The sequence below is a fragment of the Rhea americana genome, unplaced genomic scaffold (assembly GCF_003343005.1).
Source record: "Rhea americana isolate MKP2758 unplaced genomic scaffold, rheAme1 scaffold_42, whole genome shotgun sequence".
Lineage (NCBI taxonomy): Eukaryota > Metazoa > Chordata > Aves > Rheiformes > Rheidae > Rhea > Rhea americana.
The window spans coordinates 5088510-5102021 of record NW_028186557.1 but is presented as its reverse complement, the minus strand read 5'-3'; the positions used below and the strand labels follow the sequence as shown (position 1 = coordinate 5102021).

The 13512-nt window shown below is 39.4% G+C and overlaps 1 protein-coding gene across 2 annotated transcripts; it reads left to right on the top strand.

The window, feature by feature from the left end:
• Positions 1 to 3330: 3330 nt before the first annotated feature.
• On the top strand, positions 3331 to 7762 carry SOCS4 (suppressor of cytokine signaling 4). 2 transcript variants are annotated; one of them, XR_014897063.1, is made up of 2 exons: positions 3331 to 4993; positions 6208 to 7762. XR_014897063.1 is itself a non-coding variant. In XM_085315105.1 (1 exon), the coding sequence occupies exon 1, from the start codon at positions 3431 to 3433 to the stop codon at positions 4739 to 4741; it is 1311 nt and encodes a 436-aa protein (XP_085171231.1). In that variant the 5' UTR covers positions 3331 to 3430; the 3' UTR covers positions 4742 to 5522. The 2 variants fall into 2 exon arrangements, 1 of the variants encoding a protein (XP_085171231.1); XM_085315105.1 differs by lacking the exon at positions 6208 to 7762 and having other exon boundaries at positions 3331 to 5522.
• Positions 7763 to 13512: the final 5750 nt, after the last annotated feature.

Here is a 13512-nt window from a genome sequence, read left to right as displayed (position 1 = left end):
GGCTTTACCCCCTCCCCCTCAGAAGTCTTGCAGGAGACTTGCCTTTGGAGGAGGGAGCCGAAGAGGCCACTCTTGTTCAGGGAGCACTGAACATTATAAAAACAACAACAAACCATTCAGCCCTTTGCTTATCCTCAGGGACTATAAGCTATGTCAGTGTTAGATAACCTTGACCTACCAGCCAGATGCCATGGCCTGAAGTGAACTGTATTTATTCCTGCACGCAGTTTTCTTTGTCATTTGTTTAGGCAGAAGAGTTTCAAGCATAAGGGGCTTGTCAAATCTGCTTCAGAAATGCCTGAAGTATCTCTGCTTACAACAGAGCTTTTGTAGGCAGAAGACTATGCTTATCTGTATCATTTTCTACCAGTGGCCTGTCTCCACTTTTTTGAAAAAGAAAGTTCCCAGAGCTGACGTGTAAGTTGTGCAGTGAATGGCTTCTCCATTTAACATTGCCCTGTAGGGGATGTGTTCCCTTCTTGGGGTTTATTTGTTTTTCTTCCAGTCCTCTTCTGCTCTTTCAGTTGCGCTTCAGTCATTAACATTGGATGCACAATGTCCAGTATTTTCCTTAAAAGTTTTCAGTTTAAGGAATAGATGGTTTAGATGGCCTTAAARTGGTCATATGGCGCTGTATTTTCTGAATGCTTCATTGTCCTTAATGTCTTTTTCTTTCCAAAACAAAAAGTATTTTTGGTCCCCATTTTGTAGGTGCGGGGCTCTGAATCATAGAAAGGTATGTTGGTATGGTCTATTATTGTAATACATAACAGTGGGATTTGAGCATCTAAATGCACTGTAGGTGCGTTTCCAAATGCGACTTGTCTTTGATTGCAGGTGAGGTTTGTAGCGGGACAGGAAACTGAGCCTCTGCTTCCCAAGGTGACTGCTGAACTATCCTCTCTCCTCCTCTGCAAAGTTGCCTTCAAACTTGTCTCTAATAGGATGGCACCCCTCTTTCTTCATTTATTCTGCACTRTTTTCACGGATATAGTGTTAAATCTGATTAACAATTACTTCTCTGACCTAGCAGCATTGGTGCCTCAGTTCCAGCAGCCTGCAAACTCTGGGGAAGCAGCCTTCCGTGTTGCTGCCTAACGGTGCATGCCTGTACCATCAAGTGCTATACTCCAGTTTAAGTTTCAGAGTTGAGACTCCACTAACAGTAGTGTGATAGGAGAGGGGTACACAGTAGAACATGGGTATACCGTTATATACAACAACAACAAATCCTAGAAATGACACAAAATACTGAAATTATTTTAGTTGCAAGGCTGAGCTGTCAAAAATTAGGAGATAGTAGGCATACGATAAAAAAAATTGTTTTTCAGTACTTTGGGGTTTTGTACATATTACAGTTTTTAATTACCATCCCATGTTCTGTGTACTCATATTCCTTATATGGGCTGGAAGTGCAGAATGAAATAATTGAAGGTTTCAAAAGCAATTACAGACTGTCATATCCTAATTTTTAAGTACTTGACTTTGCAACCTAAATGATATCCCTCTTTCCAATTAAAAATATCATATATACATATATATATATATATATGTATGTATGTATATAGTTAATGTCATTTACCACAGGATGAATCTAGAATAGCTTTTTGTCTTCAGCAGTTACTCTGGATAAAGATACCCAGGGTAAATGAGATTGCTTTTTCTCTCTTTTTAATCATTTTGGAGCAATTCAGCGCTCCATTACAGTTGTTTCTGAAGGAAAAATCAAATGTTACAAGACYGGTCAATGAATCTTGGTCTAAATAAAATTCTCAGGTCTCTCATATTTTGTCTTTCTCCAGTCTATATTGCATCCTACAATGTTTTCACTCAGAAGTGATATGCAAAACCTTGAGAGAGGAAAAAAGTGTTACCTATCTTAGATGATTTATAATTGCTGAAATATAGGCCCTATTCACTAATGCCATTTTTTCCCCAGATATTTATAATATTTTGCCTATCTTTTCCCTCATTCTGCATTTCTCTATCTTCTTCCTTTTCCTTCTTCTCTCCATCTGCAGTGCTCAGGTTTGTGGATTGTAAGTAATGAATTTAATGTCAAAAATGCCTCAGTGCAAGTTACATCTGGGATGTATTTGGCACACAGATCGCATGTATGCCTCTTGGCATGGCAGTCTCATTCTTTTTCTGAGAGCAGAGGCTAGACCTCAGCCTGCTCAGCGCCTCGGGGACTGCAGAGCAATTGTGTCATGCTGGCTAATCCTGCTGATGAGAATGGATTGAATGGAGAGAGGAAGCGGATGCCCTTTTCTTTTCCTGCTTACTATTTACCATCTCAGTTATTAAAAAACAACAAAAACCRCCCCAAACAACAGAGASGAATTGTATCTCGTTTTGYTGCAAAACCTTTTGGTGCRTGATGGAAAATCTTTCTGCCTTCTGCTGTGCCTCGGGACAGTATAGCATACAGAGCATATTGCTGTGTACCTTGAAGAATTTCTGCTGTGCTTGCAGCTGAGTGCTAAAAGAGAATTCAGTGCACTTTTGGAAACAAAAGCAAATGAAATAAGCAACCATAGGTCTCAGAGCAACACTGATTTTAATAATGTAAACTTTTCTCTCTAATGAGTAATAAGCAGTTTCATCTTTCATGGCCTTTTTAAATTGCTCTTAGTAAGAGATCTGGATTTGTTTTAATCCTTTTCAGTATGTAAAGCCCCAGATATTTCAATCCCTTAGGGGCTCAGTATTTTGTAGTTTCATTTTAAAAGGCAAAGGAAAACAGCTTTCAAAAACTGTCAGACTTTTTTTTTTCTTTTTAATCCAGAAAGCGACCCAAAAGTGTCAGTTAAGAATAAGATCTCTGGCATCCCACTTTGTGGATTAGTAACAAACAGGCATATCATCTAGGTACAGTAGCCCTTTGTACTCTGACCTATTTGTTTCTGTTCTGCTTGTTTCTTCTTGAAAGGTTATTTGGAATAGATGCAAAATTTGCTCAATCAACAACGAAAGCAACATCTCCTGCTTAATGGAGCGCCTCATTTTAGAATGAACCCTAGCTTAATATGATTGCCAGCACCTACCTCTTTCTGCTCTACTGTGTGGTCAGAATGTGTGCTTTAAAAACATATAAGATGATCTCTTCCAGAGGATACTGATCACAAGGGATGGTTAAGAGMGCCTTGGTCTGGGATCAGGCCAGTATTTGCGAAGTGTCCTAATGAATTCAGCTTGATCGTTTCATTTTTACATGGTTAGCAATTAATCATTATCATTATGCATATCATTACCCTGTTTGCACATGCATGAGTCTTACATTGTGCRTGTGCAAAGCTGTTAACTTGGTTGTGTTTTCTTTTTACTTAGGTACTTCTGGAAAGAGCCTCAAAAAAGCTTCCATCTGTAGAAAGCCCTACAAGAAAAACACAGAGCACTTTTTGGAAATTTGTGAAGCCGAACGATCAAAATGGCAGAAAATAAGGACAGTAATATTAAAAATGCAGATGTGAGACCCAAAAACAGCCGGAGCAGAAGTGCAGACAGAAAGGATGGTTATGTCTGGAGTGGAAAGAAGCTCTCCTGGTCAAAAAAGAGTGAGCACTGTTCTGATGCTGAGGCAGCAAGCGCTGTAGGAAGATCAGGGACTGGTTTAAAGAGTCAAGAGAGGAAGTACAGCTGCTCATCTATCGAACTGGATCTCGATCGTTCATGTGGTCACAGGTTTTTAGGCCGTTCTCTCAAACAGAAGTTGCAAGATGCTGTGGGCCAGTGCTTTCCTATAAAGAACTGTAGCAGTCGACATGCCTCAGGGCTTCCATCGAAAAGGAAAATTCATATCAGTGAATTAATGTTAGATAAGTGTCCTTTCCCTCCACGCTCGGAGCTAGCTTTTCGGTGGCACTTAATTAAAAGACATACAGCCCCTATAAATCAAAGAGCAGAAGAGTGGATAATTGCTGATTTATCCCAGAATGAGGAAAAGGAGGATCAGCTGAGGGATGATGAGATTGCCAGTGGGGGAACAGACTCTCTCTCCCAGTCCTGTGACCTGACTGACAGCAGTTCCTCCAGGGGGGATTCCAGGTCTGAGTTGGTTACAAGTAAAGGAGGACGGAGCAGTAAAGATGAGAGCGATATGGACTCTGACGATGAAGTTATAACACTATGCACAAGTTCTAGAAAAAGAAACAAACCCAAATGGGAAACTGATGATGAGCTGCTACGGATGGAAACGCCTCCTAAATACCATACGCAGATTGATTATGTCCACTGCCTAGTCCCGGACCTCCTTCAGATCAATAACAACCCCTGCTACTGGGGAGTCATGGATAAATATGCAGCTGAGGCACTGCTAGAAGGCAAGCCAGAGGGAACATTTTTATTGCGAGATTCTGCCCAAGAAGACTATTTGTTTTCTGTGAGCTTCAGGCGCTACAGTCGTTCTCTCCATGCACGGATAGAGCAATGGAACCATAACTTCAGCTTTGATGCCCATGATCCTTGTGTCTTCCATTCTCCCGACATCACAGGACTCTTGGAGCACTATAAAGATCCAAGCTCCTGTATGTTCTTTGAACCGCTTTTATCCACTCCCTTAAACAGGACTTTTCCTTTTTCTCTTCAACATATATGCAGAACAGTTATTTGCAACTGTACAACTTATGATGGTATTGATGCACTTCCTATTCCTCCATCAGTGAAGCTGTATCTGAAGGAGTATCATTATAAATCGAAAGTTAGAGTACTCAGGATTGATGTACCAGAGCAGCAAAGCTAGAAAATATTTTTATGAAAGAATGAAATTGACCCTAAGCAGAGGAGCAGTATGTTCAGTCTTTCTTCCCTTTTTTTTTTTAATGGCAGTTTGATTTTTTTCTTCTCCTGCAGATTATTTACAACTCAGACTAGCCTCTGCCTATGGCTTTTTTATCTAAATGTACTTTGAGTCTTCCCAACTCTCTTTTTAAGAAATGATATTCATTGTGGGCTTTTGGTACTGTTCCCAGACTAGGGTTTTACGGAATTTCAGGTAGGCTTTCTAGTGTTTCTATAGATGAATAGTCTTTAGATCTAAAAACCTAAAAAATCAGTTTTGAATATGATCTGTCTTTTATATTGTAATTTGCATATGTAGCTGACATGTTTGAAATAACGCACTGTTAACTAAAGATTGACTCATCTGTATTTTCTGCATTTCTTTTAAAATGAGTGCTTGAGCCGCTGTGTGTGTGTGTGTGTGTGTGTGTGTGTGTGTGTATGTATGTCTATTTCTAATATAGTAAATTCATCAGTCTCTTTCTAATTTTACTTTTCCTAGCAAAATGAAGTTTGAAAGAGGATATGATCTTTCTATAAATACATCAGAGGACTAAATATCAGGGAGGGGAAAAGCAGTTCAAGTTAAGGACCACATTTAGCCCAAGAACAAGCATTATATAAACTGATCATGTTTTTGGCTAGAAAGAAGGAAGGCTCATAATCATYGGAACAGTGAATTTCTGGAACAGCTTTTTGTTTTGTATATCAGCAATAAAAAGCAAACTATTTGTAAACTGGAATTTGATCAGTGTTTGGAAGTGATAATAATGGCTTAGTTGGCATAGTTGCTTATGCTTGATGGGACTTGGACTTGATACCTCAGGATGTACTTTTTATGTCTGTTACTATTTTGTTACATGAAATACTCAGTTTTCATTATAAGGGCTGTTTCTGAAATGGTAAAGGATGGGGTGGAGAGATGAGAAGGTATTTCCTTAAAAATATCATACCGTATGTATTAAACCACTTGATCTTGAATTGTTGATTCTGAAGTGATGATGGATAACTTTGTTAGTAGATTTTTTTTAACAAGTTTCATTTAAAAAAAAAGTCTGCAGATTTGTCTTGCAATATATAACATTTGTTCAAGTGGCCTGCTCTCAAATTCCATGTGCAGGAAAAACATGCATGGATAATGCTTCTAAAAGCATTACTTATATTACATGGGTGGTCAGATCTGCTGGTGAATTATTGGTAAAATCCCAGTGAGAATGGACCTAGGATCAGGCAAGAAACTATAGTGCTTTCCACACCAGCCTCATGAAAACAGCTCCACAAGATGCAGCAATGACCTGAATTCCCTTGTGATTCGAATGTGCTTATCTCCTCTTCCAGATCGGGGCCCAGAATTAGTCTGTCAGAAGTATACCTGATGATAGAGTTATAATTACAATAACCATACTGTTTCTTCTCCTTTGATCACAGGGAGATTTGGATCCTTTTGAAATGCCTTTGAAACTGAGACTGCCAATCTTGCAGTTACAGATAAATTTAGCTTTATGCATGCAAGAAGATCTTATCAGAACTAGCAATTACCTGTGTGCGTAAGGTTACATACGTGTGCGCAGGCTGAGAGCCGGGGAGCCCAGCACAATGAAGTCTTGCTCCTGGAGTGAAGACTAAGTGCTACAATAGTACAAGCAATAGTTCTTTCTGAATATTTTATTCTCAACTTCTGGAGAATCCAGTGGGTTTGTGAACAGCAAATCCATCCTGCAAGTTGGGTTTTTGTGAGTTACTGAGCAAGTTTTGCCATGCAGCTCCACGGGGGATGAGCTGTCTTGCCCTTGCCCACCTTTTTTTGTTCTCCTCAGCTCTCTGGCTCCTGAGCAGAGAACTGATGTCACCGATGTAAACAGATTTTCAGGGACATCTGCTTAGAGACCAGCCAGTTTGTTTTCACTGTGTTTTAAATAGGTTTGAACCGAAGTCTCTAGGGAGAAAATGCTAACACATCAATCTGTCACGTTGCATGTGGATGAATACACTATAGGACAAACTCTCAGCTGCAATAAATCAGCATAGCTTTATTGATATGCTTATAACAGTTTATCCCAGCTGAGATTCTCCCTCCTTCACATACAAATGATAATTGTATGGCTCAAGTTAGAGACAGTGTTCTTTTTTGTTTGTTTTTTGTTTTCCTTGTGGTGCTTCCATTTAACTGACTTCTTGCATAAATTGGGTTTTGTCAAGAACAACTTCTTATTAGTAAATCCATTTCTTCTCTAGCTACTACTGCCATTTTCCAAACACAAAGTGAATGAATAGCAGGTATGATCCTTACTGTATATTTCATGCTGGGCCTGTCATAGTGGAATGGCAGCATGTGGCTTTTGCTGTCACAATASAAAATAATTGTAACTGGTTAAAATCTGACTTTACAGATGAATTTTTCAGACATTTGCAGTCTAGTTGATTAAAACTCTTAAACCCTTAATTAGGACAAGAAGCTCGTAAATTTACATAGGGCTTACCGTTGCTATTTTTGTCCCAAGACTACAAAAACTAGATTTCAGCCCAAAAAAGTCATACCTATTTAGAAACTTGCAGTGAAAGCCACCATGCTTTCAAACCGAGCAAACATCTTGTTCCTTCAGAATGAAAGGCCATTGAAGAACCTTCTTTTTGGTGCAGTTCCACAACGTGCTGTGATTTCAGTGTCATTCTGTATGCAGCCTACATTGTTTTGACATCTGTGGGTGCAGCACTTACCCAAAAAATRTCTTGAGCACTCCAATTTTAGGAGACCTACATAATATAGCAGTTGGAGGAAGAAGGTGCTACACCTCTAAAAATAGTACCTTTTTGTCTGTGGGCCAATTAATGGCATTTGTTCAGAAAAATCATATATAGAAAAAGTTGATGAACAGGATTTTATGAAAGTTCACCCTGTTTTTTTGCCTAGTTTATTTGTCCAGATCATACTTGTATCATTTTTTTATATAGTTCTTTTGTACCTTCTGACACTCTGAAATGGTGTATATGTACTTTTTTCTCATGAAACATGAGAACTCAAATGCTCTCTTTGCATAAATGCATATTTTTAAATCCATAAATTAAATCCATTTTTTTTGAATAAACTTTGCAGACTTTAACTCGTTTTACAGTATGCTAGGAATTGTTAGTCTGAAGTTTTCTTCTCAGTATTGCTATTAACAAACTTACCAGTGCTGTTCACTTAAATAGTGCTGTATAACACCTTGCATTAGCTATCTGAAGCATGTCTGGAAGATAACTAAGTCTTGAAGTTAAGTGCTRAAGCCTTCTGGAAAATTAGTCCTAGAAACGGGGTAGGAACTTCCATCTTCTAATCCAAGTTCTTGCAAGAGGTAGCTAGATGTACTTCCTGGTTATGCCTCTTTACCTGCTTCTGACTTGATTTTCTCRTGGTAATGGTAAATTACAAGGTTGGCCTTATTTTCCCAAGACTTGCAAGTCTTGACTGGAGGAAAGATCAGCTGGTCKTCTTCCCCTGGCTTGCGTGACAGGAACGTCCAGTGGCAGGAATCTCCACATGCTGTTGCCTGCAGCAGCAACGTGGATTCAGCGACTCCTCTGCCCTCGTGAGAACGGAGTGAGCTCCTCAGCACGCAGCTGCAGGAGGTGGGCTAGAAAAGAAAACAGAGCCTGCTTAACCTCCCTCATAAATTAGCCTCAGTATCTATATTACCGTTCTCCCCCTGGTACTTCTCTTGCATGGACACCTTCATAGTTATGTCTTTTTTTATCCGAGATTGTCCACTGAATAAACTTTAAAATGTACCAGCAATCTAGTTACTGTCCATACATGTGTTGTGAAGCAAATACTTTTTTTCCAGAAATGCTTCCCAAGACAGCGAGTAGTCCTAGTCAATGTACTGACGTGGCCAGCCATTAGTCGAAGCTGAGCCTTACTGGGCAGCGCACAACACGTACAGACTTCCCTGCGTTGTAAAACCTTCAAGATAAATATTTAACGTGGTACGAGGGAAGGTGCAGAGATATGAAGGAAAAACACATGCTCAAGACAAACAATGTGAACAGCTTCTSTTCATAAACCATTTGTTGGGTAAGAAAAAGGCTCCAGTTTTGATTCAATGTTTTGATAAGGAAAGAAAAAGGCTGTTGGGGCATATAGGACACATTTCAGATGCAAGCTATTTCTACAGGGTAGTTTTGAAACAATATAAACGGTCTACGTTAAGTATGTTCTCTGGAGTTTTCCTTTACCTGCCGTGTCTTTACACAACTCTATAATAATGCARGTTACAGGCATAATACCATCAATACAGAGCAGCTCCATCGGCATCATTGATGGATTTAGGGTAGTTAGTGTGTCTAATAATTYGGAGTATATATTTCTTCTTGATCTTCCTATGCTCAACAGTCGTCTTAATGAAATCCATGGCATGTTTGTAACAGGATATGTGCATCTTTAGTAGCACCTATTAACTCGAAAAAAATAAACTAGAAATGGTGATTTAAATGCTTTCCTTTTAAAGATGCTGCTGTGTTTCCAATATAGAAAAGAAATTCTTGTATGATGCAGTCATACATGGCCCTACTGTAAAATTGACATGCTCTTAAATAATTAAAAAGGGGGATGCTTTAATTTTGAAAAAAAAACACGCTGTAGGAAGGAGGTTAGAGGAAGCTTTTAGTCAGCTTTAAGGTTAGATTTATTGATCTAGTGATCAATCCCATTCTCTTTCCTGAATTTAAAGCTAATGGGAGACTGTGGTCAGTGATGAGTGGCTTTTAGTTAAGGTTCTTGACTCTTATAAATAATACAACAAATGTCCTAGTAAGTAATAAGAAATAAGATACTCGCTCATTCTTTTTAAATAGAACAAATGTGGCAAACAAGACTCAGCTGTAATTTTTGAAGTCATTTATTAGACAAATTGCTCTTCTCTACTTCTTTTACAAGAAAGACATAAACCATTATATTATTTATTCATGAATCATAGCCATTAAGATGATAAATCAAATTATCAGCTTCCTGTCTCTCTTCAGTTTTAATCATCTTTTATAGTTCATGTAATATAAAGACAGCTTCCTTCCTATGAAACAAGAGACCTTCAGAGACCTTTTTATTGTAAACGTACATTTCCTTCCCATTTTTAAGTATATCCTAGTGATTTTCTCTGTCAATTTTATCTATAATAAAAATCCAATAAGGAGTCTGTACATTGATTCAATATAGCGAAGTTAGCTATGAAGTAAGTGATTTTTGTTAACCTTTGAAACATGTAGTACTGGAAAATGCCGATAGAAGATGTTTTCCCCACCCCTAAATGTATGCAGAGCAACATCAAGTTTAGTAGAGAGCAATTTTGACATAAGCTCATATATTAATAGTAGAGGCTTTCTAAAATGTTTTATTATGAGCTCTGCAGTGGTATCACCTTTTTTTTATATATATATATTGAAGCTTACTATACACACACTTCTGGTATATTTTTGCTTCTTCTTATAAGGTGGGAGAGGTAACGTTACTCTGTACAAGTGAACATCATTTTGCATGCTCTTTCYTTGCTTGCTTTCCCTCTGCATCTGTCCATTTGATTCAGCATCTAAAATGTGGATTCGCAGTTGTAGGACGAGATGCACGTGACGTCGAGAGCGTGGAAAAGTTGTCCATTCAGAAATAAATATGCATTGATTTCCATTTGAAACAGTGGCTGSTAACTTTTTTAAATTTGATTGCTTATGTTAAATGCTACGCTCCGGAAGCACCGATGAGGTCAGAGTTACCAAGGCTGTAGGAAGAGCCTCTAACTCATTAGAAATACTCATCCATGCTACCATGTAAAAATCAATACTTGTTTAYTCAACTTTATGAGTAATAGAGTTTTGAATGTAAATATATAATTTATACATATAAARTCTATAGTATGTGGATAAAACAAGTTGTAATAGCTTTCCTATTCCCTGTATCCATTTTAGTAATCCCCTGGGCATGTGGATGTGATAAATTATCTGACCAAAACCTGTCCTCAACCCACAGGCTGGTTATTATTAATATCTTCGTGCAGGGATCCCAGGAATTTCCTTGTGTGGCTATTCACATTATTTTATTGCTGGTGAGGATCTCTTGAATGGTCTGTGTTTGAGACTGGTCAGAAGGACACCTGGATCAAAAAGTATAGCTCCTGTTGTTGCCGTTGCGTATCGGCAGTATAATTAAAAATTATAGCAGGTTTATTAGCCCATTGAGGAAGTCTGGCCCCTGTAGAGAGCCAAAGGCATGGTTAGCAGTGTGCAAGGGYTTTGCTTTTAAAAGAAGTAGAATCAAGTATTTTAAATCTGATTTCCCTCTTTTTCTTTTTACAAAGCTGCCTCTCCATCCCTGCCTCCTGCCCTAAACGTAGCCTGACGTCAAGGATTTCTCTGTATCACAAGACSGTGGGACCTCTGGAGGGTACTTCAGAGGCATTGGCCAAAATGTACCTACTGTGAATTGCCCTATTGAGCAAGAACCCCTCTCTCTGCGGGCTATAGAGGTGGTCTAGCAAAAGTAGATTCCCTCTGCTAAAGCTGGCGCTAGCCAGCACCTCTGCCCCCACGCCCCCCGCGCCGAGATGTGAAGGTGATGGTCTTCCAGGGTAGCTGCTGTGCAGGAAGCAGCCTCTCAGCCTTCCCAACGTGCCGATGCTGCCCTCTTGCAAAGGAGATGCCTTTTAAAATCAGCAAATGTTTGCCTCCTTGTCTCCTTCATTACGCTTGTGTGACTCTYTTATATCAAAATGATGCTCCAGCAAAAACTCCAGGGTTGTGTTACCTACTGCAATGCACCAGCATGAAGCCATTGCTGGGAAGTAGCAACCAGAAGAAGATTTGAATCCAGCCTGKAGGTAGGAGGCCTTATGGGCTATCTGGGATCAGTTCCATCTTGTTTTCCTTCCTTTCTCTCTTTTTACTTCTTTTGGGGGGTTGGGATTCTTAGTCACTTAAGCCTTATTTTCAGCCCCTCAGGAAGATGATCTCTGAGTTTGTTTCAGTTGAACAGGTTCATTGCCAAGCCTTTTTTTTACTGCATGTCGCATGGAATACACTACAATCCATTGCTTGCGCTAACCTGGGATATTTTTTAAGGAAGAGGTTGAATTTTGTTCTTTGTAGCACTTACGTGATTGTATTTCTAGGTCAGGTCATTATGTGTAGTCACATGAGGTTATAATTTGGACAAAACACCCAATAGGGGGCTTGATGCTTGATGCTGTTATGAATAGAAAGTTGTCTTATCAAATTTTGATTTCAATTAAAAAAATTGGATTAGTTCTTAGGCTGAGACCTCCGGTGTTATTTTTAGTCTACAGCTAATGAACCCCTGAAAATAGAGCGTATAACGAAAATACGGTGATTGGTTCTGCTGGGATGGTTGGAAAAATACATTAGCAGATCAGGAAGGGCAATAAATCTTCTGTCACAACCTTTCTCATTAAACTAGATAATTTGAAATYGCCTCTAGTGTATTAAACAGTTCATTATTTTGTAGGGGAGTCACACACAAGACAAAAGAGTGGTGTTTCTTTAATTGCTATTCAAAGCCTGAAAAAWTTGATCAAGCAAATTTAGTTAAGAAAAATCAGTCTCAGCAATGGCTGTGTTACTCTACAGCTTGTTCAGAGCCACCYGAAACTTCGTGTCTCTAACTTAGGGGAGAAGTCCCTAGAAAATATGTCTCTGTAAGGAGGGGCAGAGAGAGCAGGGTATAGTTCTACTAAATTCRATATAATATTTATCTCCACCAACACTGTTGCTGAACTAGATACGTTCAGGTTTGTAGATATTTTTCTGATTATTTTAGCGCAGAACAGCCCCCCAAACATAATTTCTTTACATTATCAGTATTACAGCATTGATTCCAGAGGCAGCAGATACTTCAAACAAGCRATGGGTGCCTTCAGCCCAAAGGAAAGGGTGCCTGTGCAGGAACACAAAGCATAACCTCAGCAGCAAATTGCAGCAACGGGGGAATTTGGGGTGACAGCTGAACAGAGGCAGGAATCCGGTCCCAGGGCACCACAGGGACTTTTCTCTGTGTGGCTTATGACTACTCTTCAGTGAGAACGGAAAATCTCCACCCTCATGTTCTTGGCAAGGAATATCGCCGTGTAATTCTCCAGCCTTCCCAGAAATTCCTCACCTTTCAGCAAGCTTTCAACTTGGCAAGCTGATGCCCATGGGCCGGGCTTTTCCATATCTTTACAGCAAAAATACTGGCGTTAGACTAGAGGGTGACTGAGATCTAGCTGCCACCAAGATAACACAGGGATGATGAGTAGGATATTCTTCCGTCATTTTTATGCTTCTTCATTTTTATACTCCGAAAGCCAAATTAGATCTTGGTGTGATGCTGCTGCTTCAGTGCTCTTGWACCTGGGTAATCTTGGTCCTGAGTCCAAAGAGAGGGCAAATGCAAAGGGGAAATTTGATAATATTTTAGTGGGCAAGGTACTGCCAACGGTGGCACTGAGTGGGAGTGGGTGAATTTAAACAGACCAGTTAGATAAAGGACTTGCCTTGAGCACTTTCTAAGGTAGCTGGCTCCCTTACTGATCCAGGAAAAGTCAGCACTAGCCTTTGGTCTCTTTTAAGTCTTCTTCTGCTGATTTACTAGGAACATATGCATTGATTCACATAAGCCAAAAAGCCATTCACTTTTTAAATAAATGCCTCTTCCTTAGTCATCCTCTCCTCCAAGCAAGACCAAAAAAAAAAAAAAAAATCCAGCTCTCTCAT